We start from the raw sequence: 24,073 nt of genomic DNA on the forward strand, positions 1-24,073 counted from the left end.
TTATAAATTCCATAGTCCCTAAGCATACCCTAAGCATAGAGTGCCCCAGAGCCTACAGCAGCACAGTCATGTCCCAGGCCTCTCACAGACTCCCGCAGAGCAACACCCAGTCCTGCAAGCGCCATTCATGGTGAGTGCCCTACACAGATGCACCATTTTTCATCTTTTATCCCCTAGTTTTACTGTACCTTTTCTATGTTTAGATACACAAACTCACTATTGTGTTACAACTGTACACGTCACAAGCCATGCAGGTTTACAGCCCAGGAGCCAGGGGCCGCACCACACAGCCTACGAGCGTAGCAGGCTGTGCCATCCAGGTTTGTGTTAGTATATTCCACGATGCTCGCACAACGATGACATTGCCTAATGATGCGTTTCTAGAATGTATCCCCATCACTAAGTGGTGCGCGACTGTACCTGGTTTACACATAATTCCAGGAAGTATTTCCAAGCCCACTGCAGGCTGGACGGGAAGACACAGAGGCAGGGCCCGTTAGCTAACCCAGGCTTCAGCCTCCCACCAATGCAAAGACCACCCTGCCTGGCCTTCCCTTAAGACTGAGCCTCCCCTGTCTCCAGCCCAATATTCCCAGGCAGAGCTAACTTGTGCTTATTATATGCTTTTTGCCTTGGCAGAGAAAAATATAATGTATTTTTTAAACTATTTCCTTCCAAAATTTTTTTTTAAGTTTTAGTGCTTGAATTATGCAGAAAAGCATCACTACTCAAAGTAATTTCCTGAGTGTACTACACATAAAACTTCAAGTTTTTCAATTAAAATAAAATGCTACCAGAGATGATCTCCAAATTATATTAAGAAAAAATATCAAGGTAAAAATCAGTGTATATGCTACATTAGTTATAATAGGAGAAAAAGAATATATGTGTGTATGCATGCGAGTATGTGTATTTTGAACCACATAAATGTTTTATACCCTCAAAATACAAAATGAAACAAAAAAAGTAAAATTGAAAACAAACCAAAACATAACTAAATTGTGTATCAAATTGGTAACATAACCAACACAAAAAAGGATCATTTCAGTGGAGTTTTGAACACAGTACTGATCTAACATGCTTAAAGAATAAATTCTAAAGACAAACAGTGCAAAGAAACCTTAAACTTTACTCTCATGTTATTGCTGTAATTCTGAATCTGTGTTTAAGTATAGGGAAGGAGAAGCCAAGTAAGTAAATATGTTTATGTTACTAGGATCTAAGCTTTTCTGTGCAAGAGAAGAGATAAAAATACAATGTCACAGAATTTACAGGAGGGGGAGAATGTGCTGTGTTAAAAATGTGACCAGCATGACCAGCACCCCCAGCGCTGCAGAAACTGCTCAAGAGTCATTTTCCTCTAAATGCCATTCCAAGGCTCCTCGGGGAAGACAGGCCTGGGACAGGAAATACAGGATGAGGCTGATGTCTTGCACCAGAGGCACCAAACAGGATGGAGCGAAGGCCAGGAGGAGACCCATGGGCACAGGGAGCAGTCCCACATGGCAATGGACAAGCCACTCAGCCCAGGGTGAGAAAAGAGGCCACCTTGAGTGACACATGAAAATTAATCCTGGACAGATTAGTGACTACAAGGAAAAGAAAACTCACAACGCCTACATGAAAACACAGGTGAGTAGGTAAATAACCTCAGGTAGGGAGAGACAGTCTAGCCACACTGCAGGAAGAGAACTCGCAAAGCCATGCCGCTCAAACGGAATCCCATTGGGATGCTCCCCGCTCAGGACTGTCACAGGGACAACCGTCCCGCACCTCCTGGCCCGTGCACCCTCCCCACTGGCCACACAAGGTCTGGAATGTTCTTCCCTGCCCTTCCTGGGAAAGCCCTGCCTGCTGTGCCTGCCCTGCTCCTCTCTACCCTTGACTCGCTTCAGGTGCTTGGTGGAGGCGATGGCGGTTAAACTTTCAACAGCGCGCCTGTTTGGGTTTAAGCTTCAGAGAACAGGCGCAGAATCCCTGCACGTGCAAGCACTCCGTGAGTGCTGTGGGATGAACCAGCGATGCTGCCTGAGCCACACACCCGTGGTCTCGGTTCTACAGTTCTCCCTTGGTGACAGGAATACAGATTAGCATGCATTTCTTTTCCATACTTTTTTGCCTTTATCAAATTTTCTAGGATGAGTACGTATTACTCAGAAAGAAAATAACTATTTAAAAGCCAGAAAACTGCCTTGTTTGTGAGTATAAGGCTGCATAAGCTATTGCCACACACCTGCTCCTGGAAAGGGTGAACGCTGAGGAGAGCGCAACAGATCTGTGGCGAAAGAGCCGGCGGGCATGAAAACTCTTTCTTGTCTAATCCAGAGCAGATGCTCCTGCTTGGACGAAGGGAAGACAGAACTGACACCCGGGGTACAAACAGGTCCCAAACACACAGCTCCTCATTTGTGTCCTCTGCAGGAATAGCAGTAACCTCTTTTTCACAACTATAACTAACAAATTTTCCTTCTCTCACGCAAACACTTCCAAATACTGATTCTCTCCTAAAGAAATGCAAAGTTCCACAGCCAGCATCAGATTTAAGAGGCAGTTAACTAGGCTGTTTCCCGCCAGGCCGCTGAAAGCCCTCGCTCTGCGGCGCCCCAGTGCAGCGGACGGCAGACATTGGGATTCTGTACCCACAAATGAGACACAAATGACAACCACAGCCACAACTGCCTTTCCTCCCCCGAAACACCACGATACAGGCAACAGGAAGGAACATGGCCCCAGGGACTTGGTACAGCTTTACTGAAATACAGTTTACATAAAACAAAATTCACCTATTTTAAGTGTGCAATTTGAAAAGTTTGGGCAAATGTATACAGTTGTGTAACCACTACCACAATCAAGATTTAAAACGTTTCTATTCGCTTAAAACATGTCCTAATGCCACACTACGTCACCCTCAGTCCAGGCAACCACAACTGTTCCAGCTTAGCTTTTTCTAGAATTTCATACAAATGAAATTGTGCGATAGGTGGTCTTTCCCTCCCGGCTTCTTGCACCTGGTGGGGAATTTTGTAGATTCACTGTATTGCTGCATGTGTCATGATCCGCTCCTGCGTGGAGCTGAGCAGCATCTCACCATACGGATCTATCACATCACCTGTCACCACTCACGGCAGGATGGACACTTCGGTTCTTTCCAAATATCCTGGGTGGGGCTGCCGCAGACGGTCAATCAGTACTTAACTTTTTACGCTTCTCCTAACTGTCAGCGTTGAGGGTCCCAGGACCTCCACACCCACCGACACACGGGATGGCTGTCAGTTTAACTCCGGCTGTTTTTAGGTGGGTGTGTTATCAGCCCCAACATCCCACTGGGGTTTTATGTCCTGGAGTCTAACTATGTGAGCACCTTTTCGTACACCTGCTAGCCATTTGTGTACCTTCTTTTGGGTCTATTCAAACCTTCTGCCCATTTTTAACCATTGTTTGTCGTCTTGTTATTTAGTCGTGAGAGTTCTTTACGTACTCTGGACTCCAGTTCTTTGTTAGATATAAATATTTTCTCCCAGTCGACGGCTTGCCTTTTCATTAACAACGTCTGTCAACCAGCAAAAGTTTTCCTTTAATTTTGAAGTCCTATGTATCGACTTTCTGCCCTATTAGTTCATGCTATTTGTATCCTAGGAAATCTTTCTCCAGCCACAGTCATAAAGACCATCACTGTATTTTACTCATCTATTCTTCGACAATTACTCTCTTTTCAGAAGGACAACTTCAGTGTCACTATGAGCGGGACATACTCTTACTAGCATGGGGCTATGGTAGCCACCACTGCAATCCCAAAGCTGACCAGGCTCCCTGCTTACCCCGAGAGGCCACACCACCAACCTGCACTGACACCCCTGAAACACTGACCTTCTAGAAACATTCTTTTTTTCTGAGAGAGTCACACCAAGGTCTGGTTAAGGAGGCACTCAGAGCATGGACTTCTCTTAAAGCTGATGAATATTCGTGAGCTCCTTTAGAAGGAAGAGATCACACAGTCTCAGGGCACCTGCTCTACCCTCTTCCCTCTACAGCGAGACCCTCCCCACCCCCGCACAAGAAAGGGGCGCTGAGAAGAGTAAGTCCACAGGCAAGTGAAGACCCCATCACATGCACAACAGGCCACATTCAGGACAGCGCTAGAGGCACCATCACACTGGAAATAGCTGGCATAAAAAGAGATGGAAACGGTGGCGGAAGATGCTGCAGCCTCTGCCCCTGCCGTGAGCGCAGAGCGCACCGTCAAGCCCAGGTGATGCAACATGCTTCAGCACCAACCAGACTTCGCCATGAGAAGAGTCGCCCCTGGCTCCCACCACAGGAACACGGCAGAATACAAACGCACGCTACACAATGTCAATCATACCAAAAAGGACACAGCCATGGAAGCCGCAGGTCTATTTTTATAAACACCAGCACCCGGGATTCCTCGCCGAGATGTTCAAACACGGGCGCTGACTGACACCGGCAACCCTGCCCCGGGACCGCCCCACATCAGGGCCATCCCAGACCTAGCTCCCCAGCACCCAAACCCTCACTGGACCACCCCCTCATCAAGATGCCTGGTCCCCCACCCAGAGCCACAATACGGGGAAGGGTGTGTAGAAGAAATCAAGTCTCAAAGTCACCTCTGAAAATCCCCTGAAGCCCTGGGGCTCAATGCCGAGTCAATTCCCTGTGGCTGCGACACACCTAGCACCTTCCCACACAGGGCAGGCTGGCGCATGCCTGCCCAAGTCCCAGATGAGAAAGGGGGCTGCCTCTGGGGGTTCTGTTGTACCACAAATGCTTTTCTAAAAACCAAGAGGCAGCCCAGCCCTGTACTAGCTCCTCCTGGACACACCTAGGAAAGGATGGGAGTTGTCAAGTGATTTGCTCAGCTGGGCATCCCGAGTGCAGAGCAGTGAGGACAACCACAGACAGGGCCACCTGCAAGGCCTGGCTGGAATCCCCCTGACTCCAGCTGGCCAGCAGGTCCTAGCTAGCCCCTCCCTCCTGTCCCCAGGGTGGGCCCTGCTCTTCCCCTAACAGAGGTGCTCCCACTCTCATGCAACACAAACCCACTGCACTTCCAGGGTCCTCGTGTGGGGCCACACCTCTGTTAAGCAGGATCGTCTCCCCACGTGCCCACCTCCGTCACCAGGCTCCATCCCCACAGGCTCTCTCCCTGAATGCCCACCTTGTGACCAGGCACCATCCCCCCAGGGCCCTCTCCTGGCGTGCCCACCTCAGTCACCAGGCTCCGTACACCCCCAGCTCCGTACACCCCCACCCCAGCCCTCTCCCCACATGCCCACCTCGGTCACCGGGCTCCATTCCCCCCAGTCCTCTCCCCGCATGACCACCTCGGTCACCAGGCTCCGTCCCCCAACTCCAAGCTGCAGCATCTGCACTGTGCCTCCACTGGCACCACCCACCAGCCCCATCATGGCTGCTGGTTCTCCAGGTGCAGCAGTGCCCACGCCCGCCTTCCACATCTGCCCCCACTGTCCCCACCATCAGGACGTGCCGAAACCCTGCGAGCGGGGTTCCCGGGCTGAGCTTCTGTGCGAGTGTCTGTGACCTGTCCAGGAAGTGGATCCCAAACGTCTGCCCTGTAGGGCAGTGGTGAGCATGGGAGGCGCACACAGTGCCTGGCACCAGCCAGCATCCAGCAGCCACAACACACAGGCCCACTTCTGCGTCCCCTGCTCAGTGACCACCATCCTGTTTCTGATTCTGTCTCCAGTGTGTCATCAGGACCAACATCTAGAACCCAGGCCACACCTTCTGGCTCTTCCACTCCACAGCCTTCAGGGGTCCCCACTGGCAGCAGAGGAAGGCCCTGCTCTCCGCATCGTCCTGGGTCTCGTCTACCTGAGTCACACCCATACTCACGCCTGCAGAGAAGCACCACGGCCCAGATCCCTGCCTGCCCCAGCCCCGCACCCTGCCCCTCGTCCACCGTGCACCCCAGCCCAACTCCCAACTCCCCAGCAGTCCACAGCTGCCACCAGGGTCACTCCAGAGGGAGGCAGGGCCCGGGCAGAGGTTCCAGAGCCCGGGTCTCTAGCCCCAGGCCCCACCAGTCACTTGGCCTTGAGCAGTTCATAGAAATGCGAGCCTCAGTGTCCTCGTCCCTAGGCAGGTTTCACGACACCATCGTCACAAAGACTAAACACGGTGCCAGAGACGACTGCATTCAAGATGCTTGGAGCAAAGTGACTGCTTCAGACCTGCTGCAGAAACCCAACCTGTCACAGAGCACACAGCAGCCCCACGGAGCAGCCTGTCCCCAAGGCAGGGAGTCAGCCTCACCCGCTCACCCCATCTTCACCCAACGCCTACTGTCACACACTGGAGTCCTAAGTACTCACGGAGGACACCTGACAAACTGTTTTTCTACAACCTTCCATGAATATGAGGCCACAACAGTCAAAACAGGTAACACCCAGAGCCCCCAGAGGACACTGCAGACCAGAGGGTTCTGCACAGCAGCGACCAGGGCACAGCAACAGAAGGAAGGGCTCCTCCCCCACATGACCTATCCTCGGCCTCTCACCATCCTCCCGTCCGGGGTCCCGGCCTGGCTCTGCTCCCCATGGACCACTCCATGTCCCATCCCTCACCGCTCCCTTCTCCTGCCAGTCTGGACCTGGGCACGGCAGGAGTCTCCTCCTGGCACCTCTGCCCCATAGGAGGCAACTTCTGACGACTCTTCCCAAAACGCCACAATGCCTGCTTGTGCTTGTACATGGAGATTCCAGACAGGTGCCCCCACCCGCTGAGAGCAGCCCTGGGTGCCGGCAGCACAGTCTCCTCTCTCCCCCACCCCTCCCCAGCAAGACCCACCAAAACAAGAGTAAAGGAATTTAAATGGTCAAAGCCCCAATAAAAAGAGAAGAGAAGGACAAGAGAGCTCAATAAACCCAGTGCAGGCTCCATGAGAGCCACGGAGCTCGGGAACAGCAAAGGCCCGCCCAGGAGGGCACACCCCTGCTGCTGATAGGACGGGCCATCTAGGCATCACCCAGAGCCACCTGCCAGGCTCCAGGCAGAAGGAAGAAGTCACGGCAGAAAGGACCTCTGCCGAGGAAACACACACACATTGGCCCCAAGAGATCAGAACCCCCACACCTGGCCCCCCAGAACAAGGCATGCCCAGCGCTGCTTCCTCCTGCACCCACCCAGCAAGGCCCCTTTCTGCCACTACGCACACCGCCCTGGGCACTGGGGAATCAGTGGAGACCCCAGGCAGGGCCCCTCCCACAGAGCAGCTCAGAGCTGGGAAGAAAACATTTTCACCCCTCACAGGGGAAGCATCTGAAGTCAACAGCACGCTCTCGAAAAGTTACAAGGAGGTTCAGAAAGGGAGGAAATCACCATGGAAATCACGTCCAAAATGAACCTCAGCCCATGGCCTCCAGTGTCAAGTGGAAGGCAGGGGGCAGGGCAGCCCCGCAGGCGCTGGGGCTGAGGAGCAAGAAGGGACCAAGTCCCCTGTGGGACCGGCAGCCTTGGGTGGGTTCCAGCGAGGCCGGGGCTGCGCCCCAGCCAGTCACAGAGGCCCCTTCCTGCACACTGGCCGGACACCCAGGGTGCTCAGCTCTCAACGCGGGACCCCGGGGGTTCTGGGCCCACTGTGCCTGAAGCAATCACAGGGCGTCACCGCCCGGCCTGGCTACTCTCAGGCCTCCTCTCACAGGATACTCCTGTCAGGCAGGGAGCCACCCAGCAATGCTCCCTCCCCACAGGGCCCTGGGACTGCCCTCCCCAGGCTGCACGTGCAGAGGGAACTTCGTCATCTCGGCCCTGCACCATGAGTCCCATCCACCGCTCACTCCCACCCCTCTCACCGCCATAGGACACAGGGCTGGGCCTGTCCCAGACCTGTTTTCCCACCACCACAGCCCTGATCCACAGAGGCCACCCTCCCTCCCCATCCGCTCAGTGACCCCCCACAGCCATCAGGACAGTCCCTCAGTCCCCACAGTCCCTCCTCTGAGGGGCCTGGCCCCTGCCATGGCACCACTTCAGAACCTCATGGCAGGTGGCCTGTGGCCCTCTATGCTGCCCCTGCCAAGCCTCCTGCAGCCATCACTGGCCAGGCCATCAATACCTCAGGGGTGTCCCGGGCAGCAGGGATGCAGTGATGACAGACAGATCCACCCGTGAGGAACCTGCACCCACAGGACATGCTCCATTCTGGATATCTGCCACCCCTTCCTGGACAAACCAAGGTTGCCGCCTCCCACCAGGCTCTAGGGCCTGCAGACACACGACCAAATCCCTGCAGGGCCATGTCACCTCCACAACCACAAGGAAGAGAGATGACAGGAAGGCCACCTTCCCCTTCTGCGTCCTGCACCGTGGACTCCCTGCATCCCCGCAGCACAGCATGGCCACCGAGCACCGCAGACGTGCCCGGACCAACCAGCTCCAAGTGGGGTGCTGTAGCGGGGTGCAGGCTAAATGACAGTGGCCTGGATGAAGTGGCTGACATGAAGCATGTCAAAGGCTCAACCTCCCCCTCCCGCCCCACCCATCCTCATCCAGCCTAACTCCCACCGACCCGAAGCACGAATCCAAATGGGGCGCACTTTGTTTCCACTATTGAGCGTGGCTCCAAGATCTCTCCTTAAAATACAAACAGGAAAAACCAAAGAAACTGTCCTTTGACCCCCTCACCACAGTCAGTGACCTACTTCTCCATCTCCTCCTGAACCTGACCCCCAGCACTGCCATCTGGAACCAGCCGCCTCCAGTCAGCTGAGATCGACAAACCCCAGGGTGCCCTGCCCCACACCAGCTCCACACCCCAGCCCCAGCCCGTGTGTGCCCTGTGGGTCACTGCCTCCCCTGCATCACTAGAATGACCCCGCCCAGGTGTCTGGGCTGGGATCTTGTCACCTCCCCCACAACAAATGGGCAAGTGTCCCATGGCTTGAACACCACCGTCCCCACATTGCCCCCCTCTGTGAACTGCAGGCTCACGCTCCAGGTCCCTCGCGCCGCCCCCCACACCACCAGGTCCCTCACACCACCCCACCCCCACAGCACCAGGTCCCTCAGGCCATCCCCCATATCCCAGGTCCCTCACACCACTCCCCACACCACCAGGTCCCTCACGCTGCCACTCGTACCATCAGGTCCCTCACACCACCCCACAAAACGCCAATTCCTTCGCACCACACCCCATGACATCAGGTCCCTTCCGCCAACCCCCACAACACCAGGACTCCAGGGCTGGAACCGTGTGGCCCAAGGCAGGTGGCAGCCCTTCCCACACAGGAACTCTGGTGGCACGCCCACAACCTCCAAGGCACTGAGGAGATGCCATCCCCAAGCCCAGCCTTCGGGCCCAGGCAGAGCTGCATCTGGCCCACAGAGCACCCGAAAGTGGAAGAGGGCGGCCCTATCACCTGTCCAGAATCACAGCCTCCAAGACACCCAGTCCGTGCTTTCCAAACTCTCAGAGCTCTGCGTCTATCGATGGTGGGGCGAAGGGAGAGCCACGGCGGCCCTGAGTGCAAGCACCATCCTGAAACCAGGAGCCCACGAGGCCGCGGAGCCGGAGGACCAGGACCGCCCTCGCACTGCCCTGCGGCAAGCTCCCGGCCAGCTCAAGAGGCCGCTCTGGATCCATCACTAAGCAGCTCCATGAAGTGCCTGGTCAGACAGGAACGGCAGGGAAACGCTGGGGCACCCACATCTGAACAGAGAAGATGCCCACCTTGAGAAGGTACTCTGGAGAAGGGAGCCGCAAGCGACGTTTACACTGAGAAGCGGCATTCGTGCACCTCGCCTCCACCCGTCCACGCGGACCTGCAGCACTCCCCAAGCAACTCCGTCAGCAAGCTGCCAGATCCACAAGGTCTCACCTGAGCTCACTGCCGAGTGAACGTTTGTTGACCAACCAACCAAACTCATCCCCCTGGCCCACCAAGGCCATGCACGGTCTGAGGCCTGCTGGCTGTCCACCCGTATCCCACCCTGCCCCCAGGCACAAGCCGAACCACCCAGCACTCTGTGCAGACAGACACGGACAATGACCAAGTCTTCTCGGCTGGAACTAGGGAGAGGCCTGCGTCACCACTTCTGAGCAAGGGCCTTAAGACCAGGAGTGCCTCTTGGCCACTTGACGCCCTTGCAGCCGCAGGACTGCAGGGACTGACGGAGATGAGCTTCCCCAGGCAGATGAGGCGGCCCAGACCTAGCAGACAGCCACCAGCTGCGGGGAGCCCAAGCACTGGAGGGCCCACAGGACACAGTAGGATCGTCGGGTGAGGCCACGCACCACACAGACACACCCCGGTGCAACAGCCCCTCACCATGCACTCAGGATATTCCCTTCTGGAGATTTTCTCTTTGAAAGCCCCTGTGCTTTAGGGGTTTTAAGTTGTAAGTTTGCTCCAAGCTGAACCATTCATTTCCAGTCTCTCTCAGCAGCACAAGCATGAAGGAGGCGGCCTGAAGGAGTGACAGGTGCCCTGTGGCATGCAGCCTCCGTTAAGGGGCCATGGGGTTTTGGAGAAGCCAGTCACCTCTGTGAGCCTCAGCGTCTTTGTGGAAGGGGACTCTCTTCCAGGACTTTCTGGCTCTAGAGATCTACAGATCTGTGAATTTGTGCACACCAACATGCGGCAGGAAGGCGAGGACTGCACACACAAGAGCAAAGCGGCCTCCATCACAGCCATGCTACCTCTGCCATCACTGCACTGGAGGCCAGGAGAGACGCCAACCTTGCAACAAATGCTACTCCACCACACAAGGCTCTCAGCAAAGGCCACGCCATGTCCTTCTGCCCCAAGAGCTGACATCTCTTTGCTCTGGGCCACCCTTCCTGCAACCTCCTCCACCAGGCTCCTGCACCCAGCAGGAGCACCTGCACCCAGGTGTCCACCCTCACCATCCCACTCCCAGCACTGCTGGCCAGATGCGCCCTATGCTGGCCTCTCCCGGCACTCCTCTCTGGCTCCCAAGCTGGCCCAGCCTTGGAGGTGCCGGCACCTGCAGGGCAGCCTCCTACAGCTCTTCTAGTCTACTCTACAGGCTCATAACACCGTCATGGCCGTCAGAGCCAGCAACACCACGACTCCCAGACCCTGGCCTGTGCCAGCTGCTCCCCTGAGCTCCTGCCTCCCACCAACCACCACTGACTTTCCCTCTCACCCCGCCTGCCCACCTCAATCTCATTCCACAAGAGCCTTTGTCCTCACCCCTCCCTCCAGCCCATCCACACCTCCCTAAGCCCCACCATCTGCCCCGGGCCCCTGCCACAACCACCCCCACATTCCACAGCTCAGACGCAAAAGTGACCTCAACATACAACTTTAAATTATGCCCTATCCAGCTTCAAACCCTCAATGGCTTCCAGCCACTGAGGCACTTGGAATCAATTCACACTGCCTGGGGGCAGCCCTGCAATACAATCAATGCGCAGTGCCTGGGGTCATCCCTGCAATACAATCAATTCACAGTGCCTGGGAGCAGCCCTGCAATACAATCAATTCACACTGTGTGCAGCCCTGTGATACAATCAATTCACACTGCCTGTAGACAGTCCTGCAATACGATCAATTCACGCTGTGTGCAGCCCTGTGATACAATCAATTCACACTGCCTGCGGGCAGTCCTGCAATACGATCAATTCACACTGCCTGGGGGCAGTCCTGCAATACAATCAGTTCGCAGTGCCTGGGGGCAGCCCTGCAATACAATCAATTCACACTGTGTGCAGCCCTGTGATACAATCAATTCACACTGCCTGCAGACAGTCCTGCAATACGATCAATTCGCGCTGTGTGCAGCCCTGTGATACAATCAATTCACACTGCCTGCAGGCAGTCCTGCAATACTATCAATTCACACTGCCTGGGGGCAGTCCTGCAAGACAATCAATTCACACTGCCTGGGGGCAGCCCTGCAATACAATCAATTCACGCTGTGTGCAGCCCTGTGATACAATCAATTCACACTGCCCGGGGGCAGCCCTGCAAGACGATCGATTCACACTGCCTGCGGGCAGTCCTGCAAGACAATCAATTCACACTGCCTGCGGGCAGTCCTGCAAGACAATCGATTCACAATGCCTGGTGGCAGTCCTGCAAGACTATCGATTCACACTGCCTGGGGGCAGTCCTACAAGACGATCGATTCACACTGCCTGGGGGCAGTCCTGCAAGACGATCGATTCACACTGCCTGTGGGCAGTCCTGCAATACAATCGACTCACACTGCCTGGGGGCAGTCCTGCAAGACGATCGATTCACACTGCCTGTGGGCAGTCCTGCAATACAATCGACTCACACTGCCTGGGGGCAGTCCTGCAAGACAATCAATTCACACTGTGCAGTCCTGTGATATAATCAATTCACACTGTGTGCAGGCAGCCCTCCAATACAATCAATTCACACTGCCTGGAGACAGCCCTGCAATATAACCAATTCACACTACCTGGGGGCAGCCCTGTGATACAATCAATTCACACTGTGTACAGGCAGCCCTACAATATCAATTCACACTATCAGAGGGCAGCCGTACAATCTACACGGGGGACCCCTGCATCTACTCTTTCCTTGGCCTGGATACAGGTCCCAGCTGCATGTGGCTGACCCCTTTCTCATCCCTCAGCCTCCTGGGAAAGCCTTCCCTGACTACCCTGCCCAGCAGTCCCCTCTCACCCAAGGGTGCTAATCACAATCAGACACACCTGCTGATCTGTTTGCCTGTTAACTGCCTGGCCCCCACAACGGACACACCATGAAAGCAGGGGCTGTCAGCCTGGGACCCCCCACAGCTGAACCCTGGTACCCTCATCAGCCTTCCCCCATGGCCCAGTACACACCCTCGGAATGTGCTCACGCAGGCCAGGCGCAGTGGCTCACACCTGTAATCCCAGCACTTTGGGAGGCCGAGGCAGGTGGAGCACTTGAGGTCAGGAGTTCGAGACCAACCTGGCCAACAAGGTGAAATCCCGTCTCTACTAAAAATACAACAATTAGCTGGGTGTGGTGGTACACGCCTGTATTCCCAGCTGCTCGGGAGGCTGAGGCATGAGAATCACCTGATCCCGGGAGGCGGAGGTTGCAGTGAGCTGAGATTGCGCCACTGCACTCCAGCCTGGGTGATGGAGTGAGACTCTGTCTCGAAAAAAAAGAAAAAACAAGAACGCGCTTATACAAATAGGCACAGTTGGCAAGAATAAATAGCCAACATCCGCATGAACGAGGTCTAATTTCACTCAGAGAAATGCAACTTAAAACTAGACACGATTTTCTTCCTTTAGAATGGTATCCATTTCCAAAAGTCGTATTCTGGCAATGGTTTTAAAAGTGTAATCTGGTGGAAGGTGATATGTATCAAAGCCTTGAAAATGCTCAACCCACCAGACACACACACAGTTAGACATAAAGGCATTCACCTACGGGGGCCACTTGTCACCATCAGCACAGCACCCTGGCACAGGGGCTGTTACCAAATGCTGGAGCCTGAGACCACCGAGGGCCAAGGGAAAGTGCACCAGACACAGGACAAGGCAAAGCACAGACTTGGGTCACAGGAGAACTGTAATTACAGAAAAACACAGAAGCAGATCTGCACCGGACACAGGCTGAAGTGAGACACCCCGAAATTTTGGCAGTCTGGGCCAGGTGACGTTACAAGTGACTGTATTTTCTTCTTTACAGTTTACTTCCCAAACTTCCTATAATGAATAAAAACTAATTTTATCATCAGAAAAATCATGTTGAAGTAACTAATAATTTTTTACACTTACAGTTACATAAAAAAACCAATCGAGCCTGCTTCCCGTGTCACCCTCGTTCCTGTCATGATGCTTCTGACACTGACATTCGTAACCTTCTGCAAAGCTCCAAAGCAAGGCAGGCCTGTGCGTTCCGGCCATGCTCTGAGCACCGTGCGTGGCTCCTATGAACACCACGGAGACCACACTCCTCCGCAGAAGACACAGAACTTCCTTTAAAAACTTTCACAGGTCATTGTCCCACACACTTTAGTGCAAAGTCAGAAAATGAAAGGCTGTGTCCCCCGACCCCATGGAACAAGGTGCCCGCCTTGCCACCGGTAGCACCTCTGCCCACAGTGTCTGCAGCCCCCAGTGGACCAGCTGACCCACAAAGCCTCTGCCCCGGGTGTGCTCGGGCCACACCCAGCGCCCAGAAAAGGGTTCAGCTCCCTGGCTCCTAGTGTCCTGCCTTGTCCATGCACTGTCCACTCAGACCTCTGACCCCAACCCCGAAACAATTCCGTTGGGAGCCACAGACCTTCTTACTGCAGGGCCCTCATTCTGAAACCTAATGTCAAATTTGATAGACAGAAAAAACTGTTTCTGGGATTTCCTGACTATTCGGAAATGGTCCCTCCAAGATCCATGTGCCCCAACACCACCCTACCTGGCCACGCTCCTCTCACAACTTCGAGATCAAGATGCCACGTGTGCCTTCCTCACATTGGCGCTTTCCAGTGATGCCCAGTGAGGGACACAAAGGGCCCAGCAAGACCTCAGGAAGGACAGACACAGGTCTACACACAACGCCACATACAATGGGGCTCAGGGGGCCAACTTCTCCAGTCCCCAAACACAGTCCCCAACAGACAACTTCTCCTGTCCTCACATGCGGCTCCCAACAAACAATTTCTCCTGTCCTCACACGCGGTTCCCAACGACAACTTCTGCTCCACAACATGACACCCATGGTGGGAGAAGCTGGGGGCACTTCACTACCTCATCCCGCACACTGCAGCATGGCCTGCTCCAGGCAGAAGCCAGGCCTGGAGAAGAGCCTGGGACCACCGCGGACTGACCAACAGGGGACACCAGGTACTTTCTCAAATGGGAGAGGGGCCTCATGGTGGACAACATGTATCTCTTTGTTTTTCGAAAGCTGTACATCTTTGGTGCAAATGTTCATTTGACATATGTAAAAATCAAAAGTTTTCACTCAAAACTTTCATGGTCCAACCATGGAAATATTAAGCACCCCATTTTCGAACATAACTTGACAGCACTTATTCTACTTCACTATTCCACGCAAGAATTGGAAAGAACAGCTGTGTACATGTTTGCAGCTGACACCACCACAATGCCATAGCAACCACAGGCCCACCTGGAAGCAGAAGCGTCCAGGAAGCCCAGGTGCACAGCACTCGGCACAGAAGGGCCTGCAGCAAAAAGCCCCCTTTGTTTAACTGCTTTATTGCTATCAAAGGCCTGATTAAGTAAAGGCCACCATCACGCTGCCTGAGCCGGGCGCCACAGGTGAACACCCTAAACAGCAACTGTTTCCTGGATGATCCAGGGCTTGGAGGTTCCTACTGAGCACCACGAAGAAGAAAAGCAAAGCACTTCGGGAACCCTGCAAATTACCCCAAATCTCAGGCAAGCTTCTCCAGAGCCCTGTTACACCTCTGCTTCAAGATCCTCAAACACAGCTGCTAATTATGCTTTGATCAACTCACTTACAACCAACAATTTATAAAAGCTTTCTTCAAATTTATCCCTTAAGTGGAAGAAAACTCACATTATACGGTAGAAAAGGCTTTGGAGGTAGAACAGGAACTGTCTCGATTCCACTCCGATTTCGGGATGCAGACACGCCCACCAGTCTGTTCTGCTGAGCCCGGTCTGTGCTGCTCTGACCAGACGCCGCCTCCCAGCCTCCCTGTGCTGATGTCTAAGGGGCAACTTCCACAGCACACCGGGGAGCCCGGGGGCAGTCCTGGGAGCCAGGGTGGCTCTGCTCTCTGCCCTGGGAGAACGCCAACTTCCCAGGCGCCCGGGGCCTGCCTCAGGTCCATTTGCCACGGAAGCAAGCGGGACACCCTCTCCTACAAAGCTTCTCACAGGCCCCAAGAAACAGGGCAACCGTAACGAACTGCAGACGTCATCCTCTGTTCAAACTCACAGAGCTCTGCTGTGAATGCAGTGCTCGGGCACAGTAAGCAGTGAGGAGAGAGGCTCCTAAGAGTGTCACAGGACCCCGAGTCCTGGCTGCCACTAAGCCATGAGGGTCACCAGCTCTGAGACACCAAAGGCAGGTGAGGTCCATCCCAACCTGTCACCAAGATGACTCTGTTCATCCCGAAGGCGATGGTGACGACCCCAGCCGCGGGGCAGGGAGCAGGGAGGAAGGGAAGACCCAGAGCGGCGCCCCTGCCCTATGCTAGGCAGAGCTGTCCAGGGCTGTCTTTACACAGCTCCCCAAAAGTTCTTTTTCTTTGTTCTTTTTAAATGTCACTCCTACCTGAGTATGTCAAAAGAAACACCGGATTAAGGCCTCTAGCCTAAAGTGAGCCCTCCACCCAGGTCCAGGCCTCCAAAGGCCACTGCAACCCTCCCCTATGTTGGCAACCGCCGCCCCAGGGTGACCCACCTGAGACCTCGGTAACTTCCCCATTGACAGAACCAGTCAGCTACCACACCAAACACCTCAGTCACTGAGAAAACATCCAGTCTGGATTAATGTGTGAAAATCAGTGAAAAATGAGGGGAACTGGGAGAGTTTGGAATAGTGAGCGCCACCTGACAGCTATGTTATCTGGCCCAACCTGACAGAATTCACATTCTTCACCAAAAGGGCAACCCCACTTTACAGCTGGGTAAGCCAAGGCTCCGAGGAACAACATATTCCTCCCAGGTCAAACGGCAACAGGGCCCTCAAGTCACAAAATCTAAACTTCTAGGAATGTCCCTTGTGTCAGAGCACTGGCTGCCACCACTGGCCACCAGAACTCACAGCTCCTGCAACCTTAGGGGTGGCCCTCTGCATGCCGCCACCCAGCATGGGCCTGGACTCGCCAAACCCAACCCGTCCCAACAGCGCGATTAAGGGCTAGTGGACGTTTTCCCCCTTTCTCCACAGATGGGAACCAATGCTCCAGACAGCACCCACAGACACACATTCACCTGGGAGTACTCATCCTAAAACACGCAGCAAGCACACGCTCCCTAGGCCAAGGGATCAAGGCCCATGGTGAGAAAGTGCTTTTCTGTCCTGGAATGGGAATCTACACTTGGGCCAAATCTCAGAGCAAAAGGAGAGTAAATTCTGCATGAAAGCACAATAGACCAAGATACACTGAAGAAAATGCGAATTTGCCAGGCCAAAAGATAACCTTTAGAAATGAGCTTCTTTACCTTACACCGATCTGAAAAGATCTCTCAACAATTTACCAACATGCTAATGTGGGTGTCAAATCACTTTTTTCTTCTTTCAGCTGTAATCACAACCTGACTATGACGTTATGACTATCCTAAGCTGTACATAACTAGTGCTTTTCTGTGATCTTGGGACAACTGTGTCATCTGCAACAATCTCACTAAAGACTGAGTTTTCTCATTTTTCCTCAGTGAATAAAATTTAAACTCTGGCACCTCAAACCAGCAAATTACAATTACATTAACATAACTGTCTTTACAACACTGTCCTGACAAAGAATATCATGACAGCTACCTAAGCCAAATTCAACATACCCGGTGTGCACTATGGGGCTGAAACACTCGCGCCTAAGGCTTAGCCTTAAAGACTTCAGGGTGAAACCTCTGTCCCCTCCCTTCTACCACCCAAGACCTCCACGGAGGGAAGGCTGGGAAGGGCAGGCCCTTTCACACCCCATCCAATTGCCACCCGTCTGCTACTCCACTTGACACCCACATGCAGCTTTGAGAACCCTGCCCACCCCTAATACTCCCGGCTCCTCCTCAGTTTGCAAGACTGAGTTGTAACGAGAATGAGTTATTAACCAAGCAAGAGTTATTTTTATAAGTTACTTCCAACTTTGTTCTAAACATTTTTATTACGAAATATTTCAATGAAAAGGGAACCAACTAGAATAATTTAATATTCTCTGATCAATCGATTACAGGAAGTAACCAGAGTATTTGCAATTTGCCATTCTGATTTACAGAATTAAGTTGTACTGTTCAAAAGAAGGTACTCTGGTTTGGGACACTGGTAGTTTTATTGATACTTTTTTTTTTTTGCTTTGGCTATTATTGAAACAAATAACAATCAAAATTCCTCATCAGTAGATCAACTGCAGGGGCGCATGAAGAGATGGGGTAAATCTCTCACTTTTTTAGACAGTAGCATTCGGTTCCTTGAAAGCACCGCTCTCAGCACTGCCACCCAAACGTCTGTGTGAGCTGTTCCTCTGTCCTCACACACAGGAATCACGCACAGTCAACACTCCTACAGTTGTTTTTCAAGTTGTCTCTTCATCAAACACACCCGACCCTAAAACTGATCTTAAAACAGAAGATTTCGGAAGTGAGTCCCAGGATCACTCATGATAAACACAGCAGAGATGCCCTCTTCCAACCACGTATTCCTCCACCTCCTCCCAGAAGAGAGAGAGAGATGAGGCTTTACCTCTGCAGTGGCTCAGAGCAAGAGGACCTGGCCAGCCCCACAAGACAGAGTCCAATACCTACCCAAAGGGGTGCAACATGCACCTGGCCTGCGCTAAGACACGTGGGACCGCTGGAAAAACATTTTTATAAATAAAGCATTGTGACAGTTTACATAATAGATCACAGCCATCAAACATCTTTTTACAACATTACTAAAGATCAGCCACGTTTCCTACTAAAAGGTCAACATACACCTAACAGCAAAACAAAGCCTCTGGCAAAACACCCCTACAAACGCTTCAGTACCCCAAAAGCTTGTCGTAAAGGGCGTCTCAGCAACCCCGGGAAGTAGCTTCACAGCCCTCTTCCTCTCTGGAGCACTGCAGCCTAGCAGCCGCCCAGACAGGCTTTCCCCACCCCTGCCCTGTCCAGAGTCTGACCACCAGCCCTGAACCTCACATACTTGGACAAGAAATCCTTTCACTTCTGAAGATGCTGCAACCCTGTCAAAGCTACCAATAGCTCCATTCAGAGAGGGGACGCAGGAGGGACCCACGCTCTCCTTGCAGTTCCTACTACTGCTGCCACCGCGCTGCTACAACTGCACGGCACGCGTCACCACAGGCCGGGGAGGAGCTCCCCTGCCCAGCACCCACCACGGCGGCCGGGGAGGAACGGGGAGCCCCAGACAAAAGCAGCAATGCTGGCCAGGCAATCTTTCCTGTCAAACTTGAGGGGCCCTGAGGAGTCGCAGAGACAGCAGACTAGACAGGAGCGTGAGAACTGCCAGGCGGAAGGGGCGTCGGAGCCCCAGGCATCCGCAGCATAGCCAGTATCGCCCCGAGACCCCTGCACGGAGCGAGAGCATCTGCTGCCACCGCCCTCCCACTGCCCTCCCGAGGGGGCAGCAACCAGAGTAGCTAGGCGCTCCTTCCTTTAGGCACCAACGCAGCTCTGGAAGAGACAGTGACACACACGGTGCTGAAACCCTACTCCACAGCGTGGCTCTCAGCAAGGCTGCGCGCCGGGAGGACTCTCGCAGGGTGCGCCTGACATCTCTGCCTGCCTGGTGGCAGCAGAGAAGCCCAAGCCTTCCATCCAGAGTTCCCGAGCCTCAAGGAGGGGGCGTCGCGCCCCCGTCCTCGCCTGGAGACTGAAGAGGCTCAAGCCCAGGGTCACCAAGGGGCAGAAAGGCTAAGTGGGGACACAGGCCACACGCCTAACTGCAGAACTGAGCAGGGGAGAGCTGCTGCCACTCACAGCCCCAGGTACTGCCCTCAGCTCTGCAGACCCCATCGCCTGGCCCAGGGAGCCCCTGCGCTGAGCCTTCCAACCCTGAGCCTTCCAACCCGGGCAGGGACGCACAGGGCGGGAGCAGGTAAGGACCACTCCACTAAGAGTCCTGGCTGAGCCACTCCGAAACAGACCAGCCCCAGGCACAGGCAGCCAGCGCGGACGTCAGGGACAGCGACAGGGACGCAGGCTATGCCGACTCCCTCTGGCTCACTCGCAGACAGCCACTCGGGCTGGCCCCGCACCTGGGTAGAGACTGCCCCTCGGCCTGCTCCAGCCACGGGCCTACGGGACAGATGACCTTAGCATTCCACCAGCGGAGAACTTCCTGGAACTGGCAGCTGGCGCTGCTGGGAGCCGCCCTTCCCTCCCGCCCCGTGCGGCCACTCACCTGGGGGCAGCTGGAAGTTCTGGATGTTGGTCGGGTTCTGAGGCGGCTGCGGCAAGCGGGGGGCCAGCACGGTGGGCGTCAGGGTGGCCCGAATCCCGCTGGTGGTGGCCGTGGGCGTTCGGGGCAGGCTCTGGGTCACTGCGCCGGCCGCGCCTTTGGGCAGCCCGGTGGGGGTCCCGGGGGCGGGGGGCGGGACGGCGGCCGGGCTGGGGAGCGCCCCTTGCATAGTTGGCCCGATGACCATGCTGGCCGCCGTGCTGGCCGGGCCGCTGGCCGCTAGGGTCTGCGCCGCCGGGGGCGCCGCCTGCACCACCGTCTTGGGAGACTCGGCCTTGACCCCCGGCGCCGGCGCCGCAGCCGCCGCGCCGGGCCCGGGCTGGCCGCTGACCCCCGCGGGGCCCCCGGCGGCCGGGGCGGGGGCGGGGGCTGCCCCGGCGCTGCCCCCGTTCTGGGCGGCGGCGGGGGGCGGCACGGCGGGCGCGGCGGTCGGGGGTCCGGCGGGGTGGCCGGGCGGCCGGGCCAGGGTGGCGGGCGCGGGGGGTGGCGGGGGCGGGGCGGCGGCGGGGGCGGCGGGCGCGGGGGCGGCGGGGGGCGAGGGCGCGGCGGGCGCGGGGGGCGCGGCGGCGCCCACGAAGGGGGGCGTCTGGATGACAGTGCCGGGGGCGGCGGGCTTGGGCAGCGGCAGCAGCGCGGCGGGCCCGTTGTTGACCAGGCTGACAGCAGGTGCGGCGGCGTGGTGCGAGTTCAGCAGCGCGGCGCTCCCATTCAAAGTTTGCGCGGCGCCGGGGCCGGCGGGCTTGCCAGGGCCGGGGCCGGGGCCGGGGCCGGGCCCGGGGCCGGGGCCGGCGCGGGCGGCCAGCGCGGCGGGGCCGGCGGGCTTGGTGGGGCCGGCGGGGGCGGGCTCGGGCCCCGCGGCGACGGCGGCGGCGGCGGGCACCGGGGCGCAGGCCCCCGCGCTGCCCTCGGGCGGCGGCCTCAGCTTCGCGGCGGGCGGCGCGGGCCCTGCGGGGACAAGGGGGCGGCGCGGTGAGGGGGGGCCCGGGCGCCGCGGCCCCCCGCCCCCCGGCCGCGCTCTACCTGCGGGGGGCGGCTCCGGCGCCGCTCCGGGCGCGCCCTCGGCGGGGGCGGCCGGCCCTGCGCCCGCGGCTCCGGCCGGGCTGCCGCTCACAACATGGTTCCCGAGCGCGCCGGCGGCCGCGGCCCGCACCTCGGGCGTGCGCGGCGCGAGGTGGTGGTGGTGGGCCGCGCTGGCCGCCAGCTGCGACTCGAGCGAGCCCACCAGGTCGCTCACCACTTTCTCGTCCACCTCGCTGTTGAAGAAGACCTCGTCCAGCAGATCCGAGCCCGCCGCCATCTTTTTTCCTCGGCCGCCGCCGCCGCCGCCGCTCGGGCCGAGCGCGCCTGGGCGAGGAGGAGGTTCCGAGTGGGGCGGGCGCTGGGCGGGCGGGGGGCGGCGCGCGGCCGGCGGGGGGCGGGGGCGCGCGGCCGGGGGGCGGGGGAGCGGGGGTGGCGGCCCTGCGCAGGCGCGGAGACCGCGGGCGCCCGGCGATTGGCTGCGGCGCGCGCTTAAAAGGCGCGGCCAATGGCTGCGAGCGCTAGAGGCCGGGGCGCGGGCGGTCGGCCGGGGTGCGGCAGCAGCGGCGGGAAGCGCGGGGGCTGGAGCTCAGGGGCGCCGGCGCCGGGGCGGTGGCGGCCGGGGCGGGGGCCGCCGGGCGGGGCGCGGGATGCGGGGACGGTGCGCTGGGCCGGGTCGAGGCGGGCGCGGGGCGGCGACGGGGCCTCGCTCTTTGTCTCGGCTCGCTCCAAAATGGCTGCGGCGGCGCTGACGGGAGCGCCGGGCGGGCCGCCGTGCGCGGTGGCAGCGGCGGCGCAGGGCCCGTCCGAGGCCCGGGGAACAGCGCGCGGGGATGCCGGGGCGCCGGCCGGGCGGCGCGCAGGCCCTGGAGTGGATGGGCCTGGGAGGCGGGCGGGAAAGGGGACGGGACTCTCACAGCGCGCCCTGAGGACGGGGACCGGCGCCCGGCCCCTCCAAGCCGCCGCGGGGAAGCTGGGTCAGCCTCTGGCTCAGCCGGTCCCGGGCGGTGGGGAGGGGTCCTGCGCGCACGGCTCTTGTCGCCCTCCAATCGTCGCCACCCCTGGCCCTTCCCTCCATTTTTAATCAATAAACCAAGCCGCCCCGGGGTGACTGTCCCCGCACCCAGCTGTCTTGGAGACAGGAGTGTCTTATAAGCCCGTAGGTAAGAGCACGGTGCTTGCCAGGCGCCAAACGAAGTTCCCGAGCCTGAAGCCGGCACGTCTGGAAGTAGCTTTCTTTTTACTTTCTGCTGGGGGAGGGGAGTAAGTTACCTAAAGTGTTCCCAAGCACCTTCTCTCTAGAAATACTTCAGTAAAAGTTCCAGTCCCCTCTTTCTGCGTGTTTTATTTTCCAACCAAAAGATGGTGTTATTGGACATTTCTAGTGGTTTTCCTTTCTCTCATTTCTTCCTAAGAGCCCAGAATAGGTTTCAGAGAGACGCTTCCTTGCCTCGGACCTCACTGGGGACAAGAGGCCACAGGGTCAGTCTTCGCAGCTGAAGACAGCGCCGCAATAAGCAGAGACCTCGGGACGATCAATGACGTTGCTGACATAGAAAATGATTTTTTTAATTGCTTTAACAAAGGAGACTGCTAGTCTCGAAAGCAGACCCGAACTGGACCCTTGTGCCTGTTCGAATTGTAGCCTTGCAAAGGAGTGGACTTACTGATAACTGGAATACGGGACTTCACCCCAGGCTTGTTTCTCGACAGCAGCAGCAGCCAATGAGCATTGAGGACGGAGCCTAGGAGAAGTGCCTCCCCTATAGGGGAACAGTGTTTGGGGGAGGTCACTGCAAACGTACAGCTGGAATTTTGTACCTGAACTTTGGCTCCCAGAAGGCAGGAAAGGAAATGAATGAAGCAAGCTGAGTATGGCGGGGAGGGCCCCTGTGGGTACGCCTACGGAGCACCTTGAGCTCAGTAGGGGGACAGTCTGAGTTTTCCAGAAAGAACAGAAATATAAAGTGATGATTAAATCTCGGGATTTTTAATTTTTGAGTGTTGACAACTAATTAGAACATTTTTAAAGTAGGTCAAAGCACAGGCAGGCTAACCGGCCCCATGCACAACTTGCAAGGTGGGGCGCACCAGGCTCACAGCACAGCCCATACCCACAGACCCCTCAGATTGGAGTCGGGGCAGAAGCAGAACGCAGGACTCGCATGAAACAGACCAGGTTCCAAGGCCCCTGGGTCCCAAAGGCTGGGGTAACTGAAGGTTCCCACGCTCAGGCCTCCACTCTTCAAGTCCGCTGCTACTCCACTGAGATCTGTAATGAGTCTCCTGCCATCTACGCACAGTGGTGACTCCTCTTCTCCAAGGCCCCGCCAGGAGTCCTTCATTCCAACGTGTTCGCAGGATCTTCTGGGGAACCGTCCAGCCTGGCAGCTGCAGGAACTGCGAGAAGTTAAGGGTCTGTGCCCACCTATCCCAGCTTCCCTTGCAAGGAGGGTGCTGTGCACCAGAAGGCCCTGGGGAAAGTGGGAGCCGCAGACGGCCAGGCAGCTCTTCTATGTCTGGGGTTTGCAGGAGCACTGCCTCCCGGCGGGGGGGTGGAGGCGGGTGAGGACACCACGTGACTTCCCCTCCTAATGTTCATGTGGTGGGGAGTCACCCTGGGGGCCTCGGGCCAAATTTTAGTATCTCTGTGATTTTAGTTGTTGCCACAAGCAGTTAGGACTTGTGTAGTTTGAAAGAAAAATCTCACCCAGCATAAAAAGAGAAAAGGGGGAATTGTAACAAATGTTAATCATAAGCGCTGTTTCAACCCGGAAAAATGTTTGCTGCCAGGCTGTGGGCAAAGAGGTGGCCTCGGCGGCTGGCAGCTCAGTGGGCCTTCCAAGTTTACTAAGCAGGGTCTTGTATTTTTAAATAAAACAGAGCATCAGACACGCTCACTTAAATATAAAAAATAATAAAAACAAGTTTTGAAATAAGTTTAAGACACATTAAGGATAAAACAA

General features: G+C 56.4%; 1 protein-coding gene across 2 annotated transcripts in view; it reads right to left on the reverse strand.

The window, feature by feature from the left end:
- The window catches only part of TAF4 (TATA-box binding protein associated factor 4), a 90,610-nt gene extending 69,166 nt beyond the window's left edge, over positions 1–21,444 (reverse strand). The window contains exons 1-2 of one of the 2 annotated variants that reach the window (XM_055372829.1): positions 21,111–21,444; positions 20,034–21,035 (exon numbers count right to left, since the gene is read on the reverse strand). In XM_055372829.1, the coding sequence (XP_055228804.1) occupies positions 20,034–21,035; positions 21,111–21,387 (1,279 nt within the window). In that variant the 5' untranslated portion in view covers positions 21,388–21,444. Of the gene's footprint in view, positions 1–20,033 lie in introns of both variants that reach the window. The other variant, XM_004062479.4, reaches the window with a different exon arrangement.
- Positions 21,445–24,073: the final 2,629 nt, after the last annotated feature.

Source organism: Gorilla gorilla, chromosome 21 (genome assembly GCF_029281585.2).
Source record: "Gorilla gorilla gorilla isolate KB3781 chromosome 21, NHGRI_mGorGor1-v2.1_pri, whole genome shotgun sequence".
Lineage (NCBI taxonomy): Eukaryota > Metazoa > Chordata > Mammalia > Primates > Hominidae > Gorilla > Gorilla gorilla.